The following is a 16,349-nucleotide window of genomic DNA, read 5'->3' as shown; positions in this document are numbered from 1 at the left end:
TTCTTCACCACAATGGAAACAAGTTCCACAAAAACCTCCTCTTTTAGGCCCTTGGCCTCTTCCTCTTCCTCTCTAATCTCTATTATTTCGATCACTGAAGCAATTGAATTGTTTCCCATCTGATTCTAATTGTTTCTCACCTCATCATTATTTTTATGATCTTCATTTTGGCCTCCATACCTCTTCCACCTTGCCTGCTTTCAAACTTCTTGCTCAATTTTTCTTCCACCCTTAAGGCAAATTGGAATGCCTCTTCAATACTAATCATTCTAACTAGACTCAACTCCTCTTGAATACTTGGCCTCAACCCATTAAGGTAACAAGCAACTTTCACCTTGTCAACTTCCTAATTACCTGTTTAGATGAGGACACAATTGAATTGTGTTGTATACTCTTGAACAAATCCTCCTGCTTACTTCAACCTCTGCACTTTTTTTAGTATATCAAGCTCATAATCGACAAGAACGAATTGTCTCTTCAATTTCTCCACTATCCAACCCCATCTTGTGATTTTCTCCTTTCCTCTTCTATATTTCGCTCCAACTGAATCTCCTCCCACCAAATTTTGCATGCCCTTTCAATTTGGCCTTCGCAATCTTGACCCTCTTTGAGTCTTTGATTTCTTCATACTCAAAATATTCTTCAAGATCATTAATCTAGTCGATCAGCTCCTCTAGGTTAAGATTTCCCAAAAATGTGGGGAATTCAATCTTGGGACATTTTCCAATCCTGGAAATGGCTCTAAAAAATCTTTCTCAAGATCTCGAGTCACTTCTACTCGTTCCTATTCAACATATCCTTTGAATTCATCCTTGCTTTCATCTCTTACCGCAATATTCGTTCCTCTATGAATCTCCTCTTGCAATGTTGCACTTGTCTTTGGAGGGCTCTAAAACCCTCAGTTGTAACACCTTCGGCTCTTCCGCCACATTCTCTTCGTGGAGGTATTTTCGTGCTTATCATTCAAACCCACAACTACAATCCAAGTGCGAACTACCTCACAATTGGTGATCTATCTACACACTCAAGAACTTTGGCTCTGATACTACTTAATGAAGGGTACTCCCATCAATAACAAAAACACATAACAAAAATAAAGACATAACAACAAGTTAGAATAACAGAAAGCTGACTTATTATTATCTCCTAAAGTATGGATTTACAAATTTCAGAAATACTACATGCAAAGCCACATGAGCATTTTCCTTAGACTATTTTATAAGCCAAAGCCACCAACAACAACCCCCAAACTGTCCTAGACAACCATATGGACCATCTTTATATAGGCAATTTTCCACTACCCAAGAAGGTTCTCAAAATGTAGCCCTAGCCCTTGAGGTCGACCAACCCTAAATTATTATTATTTTTCATATTTTATTACATTAGAGTTGACCCAAATAATTTCATTTTCCATAATTTCAAGTAGCACAGCTTCTAGAGACCCTAACTCATCAATCATTGCTCTAATTGACTATTATTACCCCTCTCGCAAACGGCACAACCTGATCTACAACGTTTGACAAGCACAAGCACCAATCAGTTAGGGCTTGACCCCTTTTTGGAGCCTCTTAAGGCCTTCAAGACTGAGTTTAAATTTTTTGTACCGAAAATTTTCAATAATTTCACAAATACACTTGGTATTGCAATGAAACTCTAATGACAAGCTGATATGTCTAAATTGAACCTCCATGTATGAAATCAAAACATTATGAGATCAAAAAGCCAACTTACTAAAAATAGTAATCTTTTAGAAATAACAACTCTGCATTAAAACAACCCTTATTGCAAAAGAATAAACATAAATAGTTTTGAGTGATGCAAGATTACCCTTACACCCAGGATGCTCATGCATCAAGAGTTAGCCTATCAGTAGCCCTCATAGGCTAAGTTACATAGTTAGAGGGTTCTCAGTTGGTAGAGTAGGAGGCTCTTTCCCTTCCAAAGTACAAAAACATTCAAGACTATTCTATGTTTGGTACAACACTTACTCTTTATAGTAATTTACTATTATAGGAAAGACAAGGGTTTTTATAGCATGGCACTTAAACGAGCTATGTTTGCAGTGTCAAGCCCTAGCACCTTTCCAAAATTGATTTTCCTCAATCACAAACTAGGATGCTCCAGAATCTCTTCTCCACTTGATTAAGTCATCTTGAAGATATCAAGATCCCAAATCAATCTTGGAAGTACTTTGAATCTCTCTAGTGATGTAGTGTATTTCATTAACTACTTATTCATTGCTAAATCTTGTTAATGCGGTTTCTTAATAACTATATATTTCTTGTGTTTAAAGTTAAACGGTTCCACTTGACTATCCATATTGCCCTAAAAAACCTTGGATCATACCTAACGCTACTAATTGCTCTATCTCTCAAAGGTTGTATTTTCAAAGAGCCATTTCACCATTGGAATTTTGTTGTGATACTTTAACATTAACACAAGTTACATAACTTGAATTGGGAGATGTCAAAAATGGGTTATTCCAATGCACAAATCTCTCTACATCCACCTCAAAAGATGGGTTGGTTGCAACTAATGGAAAAATTCAAAATTATTCCTAATATTAGATTGGAAATAAATAGGTTCACTACTTCATGTGTTGGTTAAGCGGTGGTGTTGTGCCCACCAAGGATCAAACCCCTGCAAGCCCATTGTGATCATGGGTTTATACCTTTGTTGATCCCATGTGCTCACGGGTTTGAGCCTTAGCAGAGATGAGGTTTCCCATTTCTGATGTCACCAGTTCATAGCTCTAGTTCAAAATCATTTCACGTGGGGCATGAGGGCATTTCATGCTAGTGTCACTACTACGTTAATAAGTTTAACCACCACTTTTTTTTTTAAAAAAATAGAAATAATTTCTTGCTTAGACTAATCGCACTAACCAAATTCTAAACAACTAACATTTAAATCTATTACTTCGAATTCCCAATAAACAATAGCATTCCCAAATTGCTTAGTATTTGTTGTCAATATCACAGCAAACTCAAAACTAGCAATTGTAACTACTAAAACCTTTTCTTCAACTTATGGCTCTGATGTGTTTACTTCCTCATACTCTACCACCTTATTTTTTGATTCTTCATCATATTTCTCTGACCTTTTTTTTAATGACATTACTTGTTTGCTTTAACACTTGTAACTTGGCTTCTAAGATTTCCTTGTATAAGAAGCTCCATGAGCATTTCAACACCACGAAGGTTTGTGAGGTATAAGAACCTTACCAAGCCTCTACTATTTTTGTTGTCATCAATCTTTCTTGCAATATGAAAAATCTTATTTTGCTGATTAGAAAACCATTGGGTCCAAGGCATTGCTCTCTCTAGTGTCATAACCCTTTTTATGACTTCTAGGAAGCCTAGTTCTAAGTGTTCTTTCTTCATTCAATCCATCTAGTCTTGACTGAAAACTTAATCTATTTCTAGGTTTGTTCATATTCATGAAATTTGTGAAAGGAAAACTGTTTTGGATCTTTCTAGGAAGATTTTTGTAATCTACAAAATTGCCAATGCTATCTTATTATATCAAATTTTATTATTTCACCACAAAACATCCTCTCTACAAATAAAAGTTGGTCATAACAATCTATCAACAACATTGAAATCAAGTAAGCAATATATTCAAGATAATGTTAAGTGATTTACTTATGATCACATAGAAAAATTTATAAGGGAGATGCCTTAAAATATTTATATATATACCTATTGGTTAACTAAGAGGAAGTCAATTTAAAAGATTGTTTTCAACTCTCTACTTTGTAGACTTGTGCAAGGATACTTTAGTCATGGTGATTTAGGCATCATATATTACACCTGAAAGCACGTAAATGCTCTGATGAGGAAATGGTGCCCAACAATAGCCATCATGGTGGTATCAATAGTTATGCACGTTTGAAGTTTTCATTTCTTTTGAAGAAAGTATCCTTATATTCATTAACGACAATTTGTGACTTAAGTCACAATGAAGACAATAATAATTGTGGCATAAGTCTTATTGATGGTCATGTGATAGTTTGTTCTATCACTGCATTATATCCATTAATAACAAAGTCGTCGATCCTAGTTTTGATAAAGATTCAAGCTTGGATTCAGGTTCCTCAATTAAGCAAAAAAAAATTGGGCGGGTTCTAGTATTGTGTACATATACATATACATATATATATACACATATACATATACATGTATACATATATTTAAATATGTATGGATATTCATACATGTACATGTTCATCATTGGTTTGAAACTTCAAACATATAATAATAATTAAATTAGAAGCATGATACTCATTAATCCATAATTGCCAATAAAATTATAAATTAAATATCTCATATATCATATTCATACTTTGCAAAAGTCTCAAAATGCCATTACACAATGAAAATTGAAATTACAACTCATATTTCATACTCAACATCCAAATTCATCTTCGCTATTTTTATAAGAATTAAGGTCAACAATTGATTCCGCTTCAACTTCATTTGAACCAACAGTCATGCCACTTGCTATGTCCATGTCATGTGGAAAAGCTACCTCTTGTTCATCTATAGAAACTTGGGCAAGTTGTGCAACTATGGCATCTAAATCAGCACACTCAGGGATTAGATTCCAATTCCTTGTCACACCCTCATGGTACTCTATTTTCTTATATAACAATAGGTGAAGGTTGGAATGTGTGAAAACCAAATCCTTTGCTTTTTTGCAACCCAAACAATTGCGCTTCACCAAGTGGATGGAGTATGTACTCCAAATGCATGCCTTATGATCAAAATTAGGTTGCAAATGCTTTTTAGATTTTTAAAAATATAAAATGGCATGTGGGGCCCCTTCTCAGGCACCCATGCCCTTGGGTGGCTATAAATTCCTTTTGATTTTGGCAAGATTCTAGCCTGGAATCCAAAGCAGAACTCCATAGGTATCTAGATGCCTGGTTAGAATCCTATTGGATTCCGAGCAGAATACTAGAGGAATAAATATCAACATTGCACTGGAATCAAGATATGGGCCTATATGCAAGGATTCAGCAACCTAGATTAATAATAATACCTATTTTCACTATTTACACCCAATTGATATTCTCCATTATTGACCTTCTCATGTGGATATTGAGTGGCTCTCACCAAGACAATCATAAGAATTGAATTGTTAGTCAATGATTATAACTAGCATGGCAGGACCTAAGAGGTAAGATTGCTTGAGATAAGACAACATATGCAAATAGATATTAAATAGGAAAAATATCATTAAGATATTAATACAACTGGTGGGGAGAATTGTTAATCAAAGTAAAGAAGGAAGTGAATTCACAAAATTAAATGTCCTTTCAAATTGTATTGTCCCCATTTCTAGCAGGTTCCTACAGTTGGCTAGGCTAGTTCATCATGGCAACCCTCATGACGACGCAATATTATATGTGAACTCCAATTATTGAAGATGTGGGAACAAGGAAGCATTGTAGGGTGCCCTATGATCACAATTCTCCCTGCATGAAGCCCTCCATTCTTCAATGATTCACCAAAAGTCTCCCAACATAGGAGTTGTTAAGGTACTTGCAATAGGATGCCCTTGGTGGTTCTTCAACCACAATGCAGTAAGGTGCCTTCATAGTTGTACCTTAACTGTCACCGTAATAGAGTGTCCTTAGAAGTCTCCTTTAATCATAGTGCAACAAGTGCCCTCATAATTGTTCTCTCTAAACTTCCACTACAATAGGGTGTCCTTAACAGTTCTCCCTTTATGACAGTACAATAGGGTTCTCTTTTAGTTATTCTCCCATATAACTATCACTACAAATGGGTGCCCTTATCACCTCCCTCAATTGCAGACTCCCTCTCGTTTCCTTGTGACTGACTATTGTCAAACTAAGTTCATACATTAACGTTTATTAACAAGACACCAAGATGCATTATACGATAACATAGATAATTTAAGAATTATTTCTGCATTACCCAAAATAGAATAATATTAGCTCCCTAAGTTCAGATGTAATTGTAAATATTAAAACAAGCAAAGAAATGGAACAAAACAGAATAAAGAAGATGGAAGACAATAACGCAAGTATTTATCGTGGTTTGGCAAAACTTGCCTACGTCCACACTCGAAGTAGGGAATAATTATATTAATGGACTATCCAATACCGTAGATATCTTCTGTATTGCTCAAAGAAATATGCCCACCGTGGCTGCCAAACTCATCACATTTGCAACTGTTATCATTACCAATCATGGCAAGGCAAGTCAAATATGACTGTTCAAACAGATAATTATCTCTGTTTTGATCTCTTTCGTTGGACTGTTCAGATAGAGAATTCGTTGGAAGCTAAAACATCTTAGCCTTATGCCTAACCGTGGCTGCTCTTCTGATGTTTGAATTGTTGTCCTTTCGTTTTCTCTCTTTTTCTGTACCTATCCCTTTATCTTCTTGCACACCACCTTTCACAGAGAAGACTGCAGTTAATGCATTCCATTCTACTTCTACTGCTGCAATCTGCAACAATAAATCATCAGAGTTCTTATTCTCTGACATGCCAAAGGCTTCTGGATCATGCACAACCTTGAACTCCTGGCTCTCACTGGCCTTCTTGAGCTCTATAATCGCTGCGCTCCTTAGATCTTCAGTTGCCAGGCATCCGGAATCTTCTTGTGATTGGTTTTCACCAAGAGGAAACTTCTCTCTCAACGAGTCATACATTTGTGTAAGATAAAGGTCCTCTGAATAGCTCTTCTTAGTATTATCTTCTTCTAGAAACAAATTTTCTTCAAAAAAGTCCCACTCTTTTTCAAAATTATCTTTTTCAATATTCATTATGCAATACAAAGCCTCCGACTTATAGTGCAGACAAAACAGTTGGTCTGTGAGTAGGAAATTCTCTTCCTTCAACCTCATAAATCTCTTCTTGATACTCCTCCTCAATCGTATAAACACCAGCTTCATCAAGTTCATCCTCACTTTCTTCAGCATCCTCCTCTTCATCCTCAACTTCATCCTCGCTTGCTTCAATGTCCTCCTCTTCAGCGGAATCTAAATTTTCAAGAAATTTTTCAATGACAAAATCAACATCATCATCTTCTTCCTCCTTCTCTGCTCAAGCCAAACTACCTCTGATACCAATTGTAAATATTAAAACAAGCAAAGAAATGGAACAAAACAGAATAAAGAAGATGGAAGACAATAACACAAGTATTTATTGTGGTTCGGCAAAACTTACCTACGTCCACACTTGAAGTAGGGAATAATTATATTAATGGACTATCCAATACCATACAGTACATGACATCATGTCTATTTATACACTGACAAAAGCCTTCAACTGAATGGTCATATGAAGCTGAATAGACAGTGTGACTGTTGGGCTTCATATCCCAACAGTAACGACTGATTATTATTATTAACTCCCTGGTATGGGGAATTCGATCTGCTGAAGGATCCCTGCAGGTAGTTTAAAAGCAGCGAAACTTTGTTATTAGATAATTTTAATGTTTTTAATATGTATGGAAAATTAATCAATTGGGGAAAAGTGACCGTACAGATTTTAGCTCTGGATGCCCTGCCAGGTAACTAGGAGATAATTTTTTGATACTATGGGATTGTCTTAACCTTCATTCTATCTGCTTTCCAAGAGTGTGGGAAATCTCTGCAATAGGTGTATTGGCTGGGTTTGGCCTTCTCTGAAAATTTGTGATGATGCCAGAACCCAGTGGTAGTGTAATAATAAAGAAACAGATATCTAATAGGAAGGGTCTACAAGAGACACCTCGAATGAAAATTTGGCTAAAATGAACCTTTTTCTAAGCGTGGGCTTTAAAGCTCCTTCCGAAAGCGGCTTTTTCTTCCCCCAGAAATCGTATGCTTTTTTCATGATGTGAAATGGGAATCCCAATTTGCAATCTATGAAGCTACCAATTAGCTCTAGCCCTACAATTGCCAAAACCACTGTCAAGCATAAAATTAACGATATAAAACAAGCGCATCGCTACGACCTTGATCATTGTTCCAGAAGATATGAAACCATTAATTAGAAGCTAAGAGAAAAACTAGTTACAAAGTGGGCGATGATACGACTGCAATCTACTTTTGAGACAGAGTGCTCTCCCATGCTCCACGATTAAACTTCGCCAAACTTCAGCAGAGAACAGGTGGGAAAAAATATACAAATCCGCGCGCAAATGTAGTCAGTTAATGTCCCGCGTTGATTCATATGTTAAAATCTGGTTTTCACCAAGAGAGTGAAGTATCTCGGCTATAAAGAATGGCCTGGGGCTATGGGGCAACTTATATGCATCTCAACTAGTGTTAAATAGTCAAAGTCCTTTATATTTGTCTTAAATAAGGTGCATATATAAATTTGCCCATAATTTTATTATCCATAAAATCATTCACCAAACTCTAATAAGAATAATAAAAATAACATTTTAAATATCATTTTAAAAGGTAAATTCTAGTAAGTATTAATTTTTTTTAAAGTAAATTGAAGTTTATCTATTATCTTAAACTAAATTATTTTTTAATTTGCTAATTGATTTAATGAAAAAAAATCTTAATATTGTCTTGAAACAACATTTTTTCCCAATATTTTAATTGACAGTTGAATAAGTTTTTATTATATTAGAAAATATTATAATTATTTTTGAGAAATTAAAATTGTATAACATCTTTTTCAATTTAAAATTTTGATATAATTTTAAATGTTAATTTTATTTTTGCTAATATAATAATTATTTTAAATTTTTTTTAATATAAATATTTACAAGATTTTTTAATAAAAGTCTATTGAATTCATTTTTTAGTTCATTTCTTCTCGTGTTCTATCTTTTTAACTCTAAAAATATATATGCAATATATACACCATGTTAATAGAAAAAAATTGAACAAAATTTGAAGTGAGCCATATATATATATATATATATATATATAATGTATTCAAAATAGTTAATATTATGAAAAGAATAAATTAATGATTATGAAAATATTGTTATTACAATTATTTTTTCCAATTAAATTGTTAATGCAATTTTATTTTTTACTTATATTTAAACTTTATATTTTTATAAAATTAAAATTTTACATAAAATATATTTCATTTTTAAATTAAAGTCATTTTTTTAAAAAATTGTATTTTATACAAGTAATTATATATAGATTATTATACCTCGATTGAAGTTAAAGAAAAAAAATCCCTCAAAATATTGGGTCGATTTATGCGTACTTAATTTTGATCATAGAGGCATTCAAGATGAACAAACTTGCTGGTCGTTGAATTTTGTTGCCACCATGTTTTCCTTCTCCTTTCCCATTAAATTGTTTATCGTGTTGCTTCCGAGGGTTTTTGATATTTTTCTTCTAAACTATGCTAGTTTTTAACTGTGGACATCATTGACAAGTTCCCGCAGGTATTTTTCCTAGCCAAGTCTACCACCTGCCTATTACAAAAAAAGTTAATTGTGGATTAAGTTTTTTATCATGTAATACACCATCGAATGATAACAAGGATTTAAAAATAGTTTCTGAACTCTCTGTAACCTTAAAAATGTTGCACTTCGAGAGATCGGGGCCTCCAAATATCAGAGACACATATTCACTTCTGGTTCTTAACATAACATTTCCCACTAGCACTGATGATCTATTTCCGCTCTTCAATCAATATGGTAAGGTTGTGGATATATTTATTCCCATAGACAGGAGAACTAGCAAGTCCCAAGGATTTGCACTTGTTTGGTACAAATATGCAAATTAGGCACAAAAGGCGATTGAGTGTCTTGATGGAAGAGATATTGCGGTGTAGTTTGCAAAGTATGGCCCAAATGCAGAAAAAATAGAAGCAAACAAGTATGGGAGACAATGCATCGACCCTCCGTCCCTCAAACTCGCACATTCTACAAATTTATGGTATGCAGTGAAGACAACAAACCCCTTTTTAACCCTAATTGAGCACAATGAACTGGAGCATCCTAATATACTGCAGGCGAATTACAATTTACATCGAATCATTAATAAAAAGCCAAGTGCTACCATTCAAGAGATATCAATGAAATCAACAGAGAGATTAGGGTTTCAACTAGAGGTAAAATGCAATGCGAATAACAGAGCCAGAGCTAAATTGGAAATGAATCAGGTCACTTCGCTCTAAGTCTCCCTGGCTCATAAAAGGGCAAGTAAGCTTATGTTAATTCCTCAAACCATTAAAATAGATGATTTCTCCAAATTAGTCTGCACTTATGCCTAAAAAGGCTTTCGACCTAATATCATCTGCTCCACTTCAAGTTTAGACAAACAAATTCTCTTCTTTAACCATACAAAATATGTAGACTAAGATAGATTACCCTTGTACTCTTAGTAGATAGGATTCCTAGATGAACCCCATGCAATTTCCTTCAATACCTATGAAGCACATCTTCGGAAGAAGGAGAATTCAAACTTTAAACTACCACATAACCTTCCTAACATGTATATTCCCCCTCACCGTAGGAATACTATCCCCAAGCTTCCTATACATTCCTCCCTTCAACCCCCCACGACTACTCACCCCAATATTAAACTTAAAAAAATTGAGGAACAAATCTTGATTATCAGCAATTAGGACAGCGAAGATCACTGGCAAGACTGTCAGAATGTCAGTGTTTTCGCATATTCGAATGGGCCAAAACAAGAGATGATCAATCTCATTAATTGGCTAAAGGAATTTTGTAAAAAATAGGTAAGTATATCTCATCATTCTAATAGATTAACATATAAATATTACTGTGATGAATATGTTGAAAAAGATTTCCTCTTTGTCTCTTATTGTTATTTTAAAGGTTATGTTAAATTCTTTGAATGGACTCTAGATTGTAAGGAAGAATAGTTAAACTTCCCCATATCAATCTGGATTTCCATTCAATATCTACCTCCTGAACTTATGCATGTAGAGATTCTCAGGAAAATAGGTTTTTCAATTGAAATTTTGATAGGAATAGACGGTTCTTATAAATACTACAATAATATTAAATTATTGATCAAATAAAAAATTAAAAATCCAGAATTCAAACCTATTAAGTTAATAACAAACATATCAATATATAACTTAAACTACTACAGATTTGAAGGTCAAATCTCTAAAATAATTAGATTAAATAATGAGAGAAAGATTACATTTAAAACTTATCAACCAACATCAGATCTTAAAGATACATTCTCTATGATGGATATAAGAAACATAAAGGATTATCAAGAGAAATTCTTAAATGATAAAGACCTTTTGGAGGCTACTCAGGATGCAATAGGAAAAATAGATTCAAAATTGGAGGATGGTGAAATAAGAAAAGAAAAAACAATATTTCTAACTTCAACTACAAAGATTAAAAACATTATCACACCAATCTCCAAGAAAGATCAGAAGAAAGAAATAGAGATACTACAAGTTGCAAGGAAAAAGGAAACCTAAAATAAAGAAAAGGAAAAGTTTCCAAAATCAGATAACAGTAAAAGAATTACTCAGTTTTCAAAAATGAAAGAATGTAAAGGCACTAGCTCACAGATGAAAATTGCTCTTACCGGTGAAGATCAAAGTTCCAGAGAAATCACTAGAAGAGAAGAAGAGAAAATAAAGCATAATATTCCTAGCACAAGGATGCAAAGTGCAATCAATAGTAAAAGAAGGCTAAACAAGAAACAAAAGAAAGCATAGAAAGAAAAACAAATAAAAGAACTAAGTGGGAAAGAAAAACTATCAGAAAAGGAATTTAGGTCTCAGGACAAAAAGCTCTTAGTAAATAACAATAGTACTCTTGAAGAAATAGAAAACAAACTTCTTTTCTCGGATGAATCTCTAGAGCAAAGAAATGCTAAGTGTATGAAGGAAATAATGGAAACTCTACTGCAAAAGAAAGAAGAGGTCTATGAAGGAAATCATAGAATCCAAAAGAGAGGCAATAAATATGTTCATCGAATTTTGGCAAACACCAACCATAATACAAGACTTTCCTACTAATAATCTTAGTGAGTACAATGCATGTGAGAAGGGTCAAAATAAGATGAAAGGAAATATAACACAAGATTTTCATGATTTTATGAATAACGACCCAACAAAGAATGAAGATTTGGAAATGTTCATTTCAGATGAGGTAGAGAAAGAGAACTTGGAACCATTAACTGATGAATTGATCCAAGTATTTAACTTTGACAGTATTGATAAAAGTAGTGACTTACAAAAAGAGGAATTAATGTAGAGAGTTCTGAAGCTAGGCAAAGATAACTACACCTTTGATGATTTAAGAGGAGATATGTTAATCATTGAGGAAGAAGATAAGATAAGTAAAGTTCTACAGACAACCGAATCAAGAACAATAACAAGACAAGAAGATGATGCAGATATGGACAAAGTATGGAGAATATCAGATTTAGAAGATAATATAGAAACAAAAGCACAAACAATCCTTGCAGAATAGATAATGAAAGAATTAGGAAAAAAAAAGCTGAGAAAGAAGGAAAACAATCTGATAGTGTGATAAATGCATAGGAGAACATAGAGCAATTGGGTATTTTGATGAATCAAGAAGGGATAAATACCCCTAAATATGGAAGAATGAAAGCTAAAAGATGAAGGAAGTCTCTTAAAGAACTCAGAGAAGCAGACAGGCAGGCAAAAAAATAACAAAAGATCAGTCAATTACTCAAACCAAGGAAGGGAAAGAACCTTCCTAAGGTAGCATGAAGATTACTACCTAGAATGCTAGAGTTTAAATGCTCCTAGCAAGAAACACTTACTAGAGAAAAATTTAAAACAATTTGAATATGAAATTATTATATTACAAGAAACAAAACTAAATAAGGAAGAAGGAATTAATCTAGAAAATAAATTAGGTAGTTGGAACATTAACCTACAAGAATCTAGATGAGCTTCAGGGGGATTAGGTATGATTTGGAATCCTAGGGAAGTAACTCTAAATGTATTAAGATCAAATAATTTGTGGATGAACAGCAAAATTAAAAGCATAAAGACTAACTTACAGTTAATTTTAATAAACATTTATGGACCTACCCATAACATAGATTAAAAAAAATTATGGGAAGAAATAAGTCTATTTATTAAAAATTAAAGCAATGAACACATTCTAATACGTGGGGATTTTAATACTATCATGAACATAGATGAAAAATTCGGAGGCATCCAACAAATCTCCCAAGCTTCTATGGACTTTAAAAAATGGATAGACCTTAACAACATATTCGATATTCATATTAATAATATTAAGTACACATGGAACAATAGAAGGAAAGATTTTTCATTTATTGCTAAGAAACTTGACATATTCTTTCTCAAAGGAGAACTAAGAGAATTAGCTTTAGATATACAATCCTCAATTCTACTTATAGCAGGATCAAATCATTGCCCTATTAGAATTGAATTTATTGAACCTACAAAACCTTTCAAAAATCCTTTTTAATATGAAAAAATGTGGTACTTAGACAAAAAAAATTATGGAGCTTATTAAAGTATGGTGGACTCAAGGCAATTTTAAAGGTTCCAAAATGTACATATTTGTCTCTAAGATGAAAATGATTAAAGAGAATATACTTAAGTGGAATAAAGAACAATTCGACAATATATTTAAAGAAAAAATAGACAACAACGAAAGCTTTAAAAAATTAAACATAAAAATAATTAAGGAAGGAATGAATAACGAGAAATCTTCTCTAGAAAAGAACTACTCGCCAAACAGGAAAACATTCTAGCAAAGGAAGAAGTCTTCTGGAGACAAAAATCAAGAGAAAAATGGGTAGAAGAAGGAGATTGAAATACTAAAAAAACTCATAACAGTACTTTGTATAGTAAAGCTAAAAGAAAAATTATAAAAATCAAAGACTCAACAAGTAGTGACACTAGAAATCCAAACAACATAGCAAAGATTGTTGTAGGTCATTTCAATAATTTATTAAATAATTTTGATAGTTTGAATATGATAGCCCAATCAAAAATGTTAGAAGCTATCCCAAAAGTAGTTACTACAAAAGATAATAAAGTATTGAATACACCCATATCTCTGGAAGAAGTTAGATTTTTGATATTCAACATGAACCCAGACAAATCTCCACGTCTAGATAGATTTCAGGCTTTCTTTTACCAAAAATGTTGGGATATTATCGAAATTGATCTTTGGAAATCCATTGAAGCTTCAAGAAATGGTGGATCATTACTATCAAAATTTAATAATACCTTTCTTACCTTGATACCCAAAAAAGATGACCCTAAAAATCCAAGGGATTTCAAACCCATAGCTCTTTGCAACACCATTTATAAAATCATATCCAAAATTTTAGCTAACTAACTGAAACCGATTCTCCCGAAGCTCATCTTAGAAGAACAAATAGGTTTTGTACCAGGAAGATCAATTATAGATGGGATTATTATTATTCAAGAAATGTTGCATTCAGCCAATAAGAATAAAATGGCAAGCATGTTCATGAAACTGGATATTTAGAAAGCATATGAGATGATTGATCAGAGGTTTCTATGGAAAACCTTAGAAGCCTTTGGATTCTCACACCAATGGATTAATCTTATCTATCAATGCATCTCAACAACTAAAATATCAGTTCTTAATAATGGTACTCCGAAAGGCTTCTTTAACCACATCAAGAAGTATAAGACAAGGAGATCCTCTATCACCTTTCGTATACATTATCATGGTAGAAGCCTTTGGTAGAGCAAAAACTAAAGCTCTGACTGAAGGTAGAATCAAAGGAATTACTGTAATCAAAAATGTCCCAAATATTACTCATGAACAATATGCAGATGATACCATTTTGCCATGAGAAAGTACAATAGAAGAGGCCCTAAACCTTAAGTTTATTATTCAATAGTACATGAAAGCATCAGGACAAATAGTGAATGCTAAAAAAATAAAAATAAAAATCATTAAGACCAAACTTGAAATAGAAAAATAGATCTGTAATATTATGGGATATAAAAGGGGCACATTCCCATGTAAATACTTAGGAATAGAGCTAGAAAAAGGTAGTAAAACAAACAAGGGATGGCATAGCATCCTAAGAATGGATAAAAAGATACGAGGTTGGAAAGATAAATGGCTCACAAAAGTTGGTAAAGTCACAAAGATCAAAGTAGTCTTGTTTGCCCTCCCAACCTATCCTCTTTCTTGCTTACCTCTAACTAAAACTATTAATAAGAAGGCAAAAGCAAAACTCAGAAGTTTCTTATGGAATGACATAGATGAACAAAAAGAATTAGCACTTATAAAATGGGAAAATGTATGTAAACCAAAGGAACTAGGGGGTCTAGGTATCAAAAACTCAAGCTGGCAAAATGAAGCCTTAAGGGCCAAATTGACTTGGTGACTATTCCTAGAAAGAGATAAAAAATGGTCAAATTTTTTATATAACTAATACCTATATGCATCTAACCCTTACTCCTTCTTTAGAATGAGGAACCTACCTAAAGGATCTGAAAGCTAGAATTTTATAGCAAAAAGCATATCCCTAATTAGTAAATATCTCACTTGGGACGTTGGTAATGGTGATGAAGCTCTCTTCTAGGAGGACTCCTGGGATGGTCACCCTCTAGTAGATTGCTTAGGTATCCCACCAATCCTTAAAGATCAATTAGTCAAACTTTGGGGGCTTAAGGTCAACAATTATAAAATTAAGGAAGATTTTCTTCGCAGTATAAGTTGGGAATGGAAAACTATTGATAATATTGACCTGGAACTAGCAGTAAAAGACGTTTATGAAAATATCATTCATAAGAGAAAAATAAAGCAATTAGTGAGGAAAGACAAACTTATACGAGAAGCATCAAAAGACAATAGATATAACGTTAAAAATGGATATAGAATAATCACTCAATCACAAAGGTGGGAAGAAGTTATTCTTCCCCTTAAACTTTGTTGGGAATCGTCTTGCCTACCAAAAGCAAGCTTCTTTCTATGGACTACCTCCCAAAAAAGGATTTTAACTGTTGAGAGACTTAGAAAGATAGGCATTGAGGGCCCATCCAGATGTGCGTTATGTAAGCATGATAGTGAAGATATTGATCATCTCTTATATTATTGCTCATATACAAAATATTGTTGGGAATGGCTCCAACAAATGTTGGGTTAGACCACTCCTTTGCCAGAGTATGTGGATGATCTTCTTAAGGGTTGGCCATCTGGTAGTAGTAGTCGTATCTATGGTAAAGTATAGACTATTTGTCCATCTATCCTTATAGGGAAGTATGGAAATAAAGAAATAGAAGAATATTTCACGGTCAGGACATGTCTGTATTTGAGCTTACTAACAAAATTGAGGCTTGTATTCTTGAAACCTCTAATTAATCCCCTACTTTTGTATATATAAAAAAGAATCAAGATGCTAGG

The 16,349-nt window shown here is 33.4% G+C and overlaps 2 protein-coding genes across 7 annotated transcripts in view; both read right to left on the bottom strand.

The window, feature by feature from the left end:
- LOC149543414 (uncharacterized) overlaps positions 1-8,281 on the bottom strand; it is a 198,315-nt gene extending 190,034 nt beyond the window's left edge. For 2 of the 6 annotated variants that reach the window (XM_089798201.1, XM_089798202.1), the window contains exon 1: positions 8,039-8,252. In XM_089798201.1, coding sequence (XP_089654327.1) covers positions 8,039-8,092 — 54 coding nt within the window. In that variant the 5' untranslated portion in view covers positions 8,093-8,252. Of the gene's footprint in view, positions 1-7,778; positions 7,912-8,038 lie in introns of all 6 variants that reach the window. The other 4 variants (XM_089798204.1, XM_089798203.1, XM_089798206.1 and 1 more) reach the window with 4 other exon arrangements.
- On the bottom strand, positions 6,176-7,419 carry LOC149543415 (uncharacterized). The gene is made up of 2 exons (XM_089796287.1): positions 7,205-7,419; positions 6,176-7,017 (listed from the first exon to the last, which is right to left on the bottom strand). The coding sequence occupies exon 2, from the start codon at positions 6,979-6,981 to the stop codon at positions 6,316-6,318; it is 666 nt and encodes a 221-aa protein (XP_089652413.1). The 5' UTR covers positions 6,982-7,017; positions 7,205-7,419; the 3' UTR covers positions 6,176-6,315.
- Positions 8,282-16,349: the final 8,068 nt, after the last annotated feature.

Source organism: Cupressus sempervirens, chromosome 8 (genome assembly GCF_028749045.1).
Source record: "Cupressus sempervirens isolate cs-2001-9-10 chromosome 8, ASM2874904v1, whole genome shotgun sequence".
Lineage (NCBI taxonomy): Eukaryota > Viridiplantae > Streptophyta > Pinopsida > Cupressales > Cupressaceae > Cupressus > Cupressus sempervirens.
The sequence above is the reverse complement of the archived record's forward strand: the minus strand, read 5'-3'. Positions and strand labels throughout refer to the sequence as shown.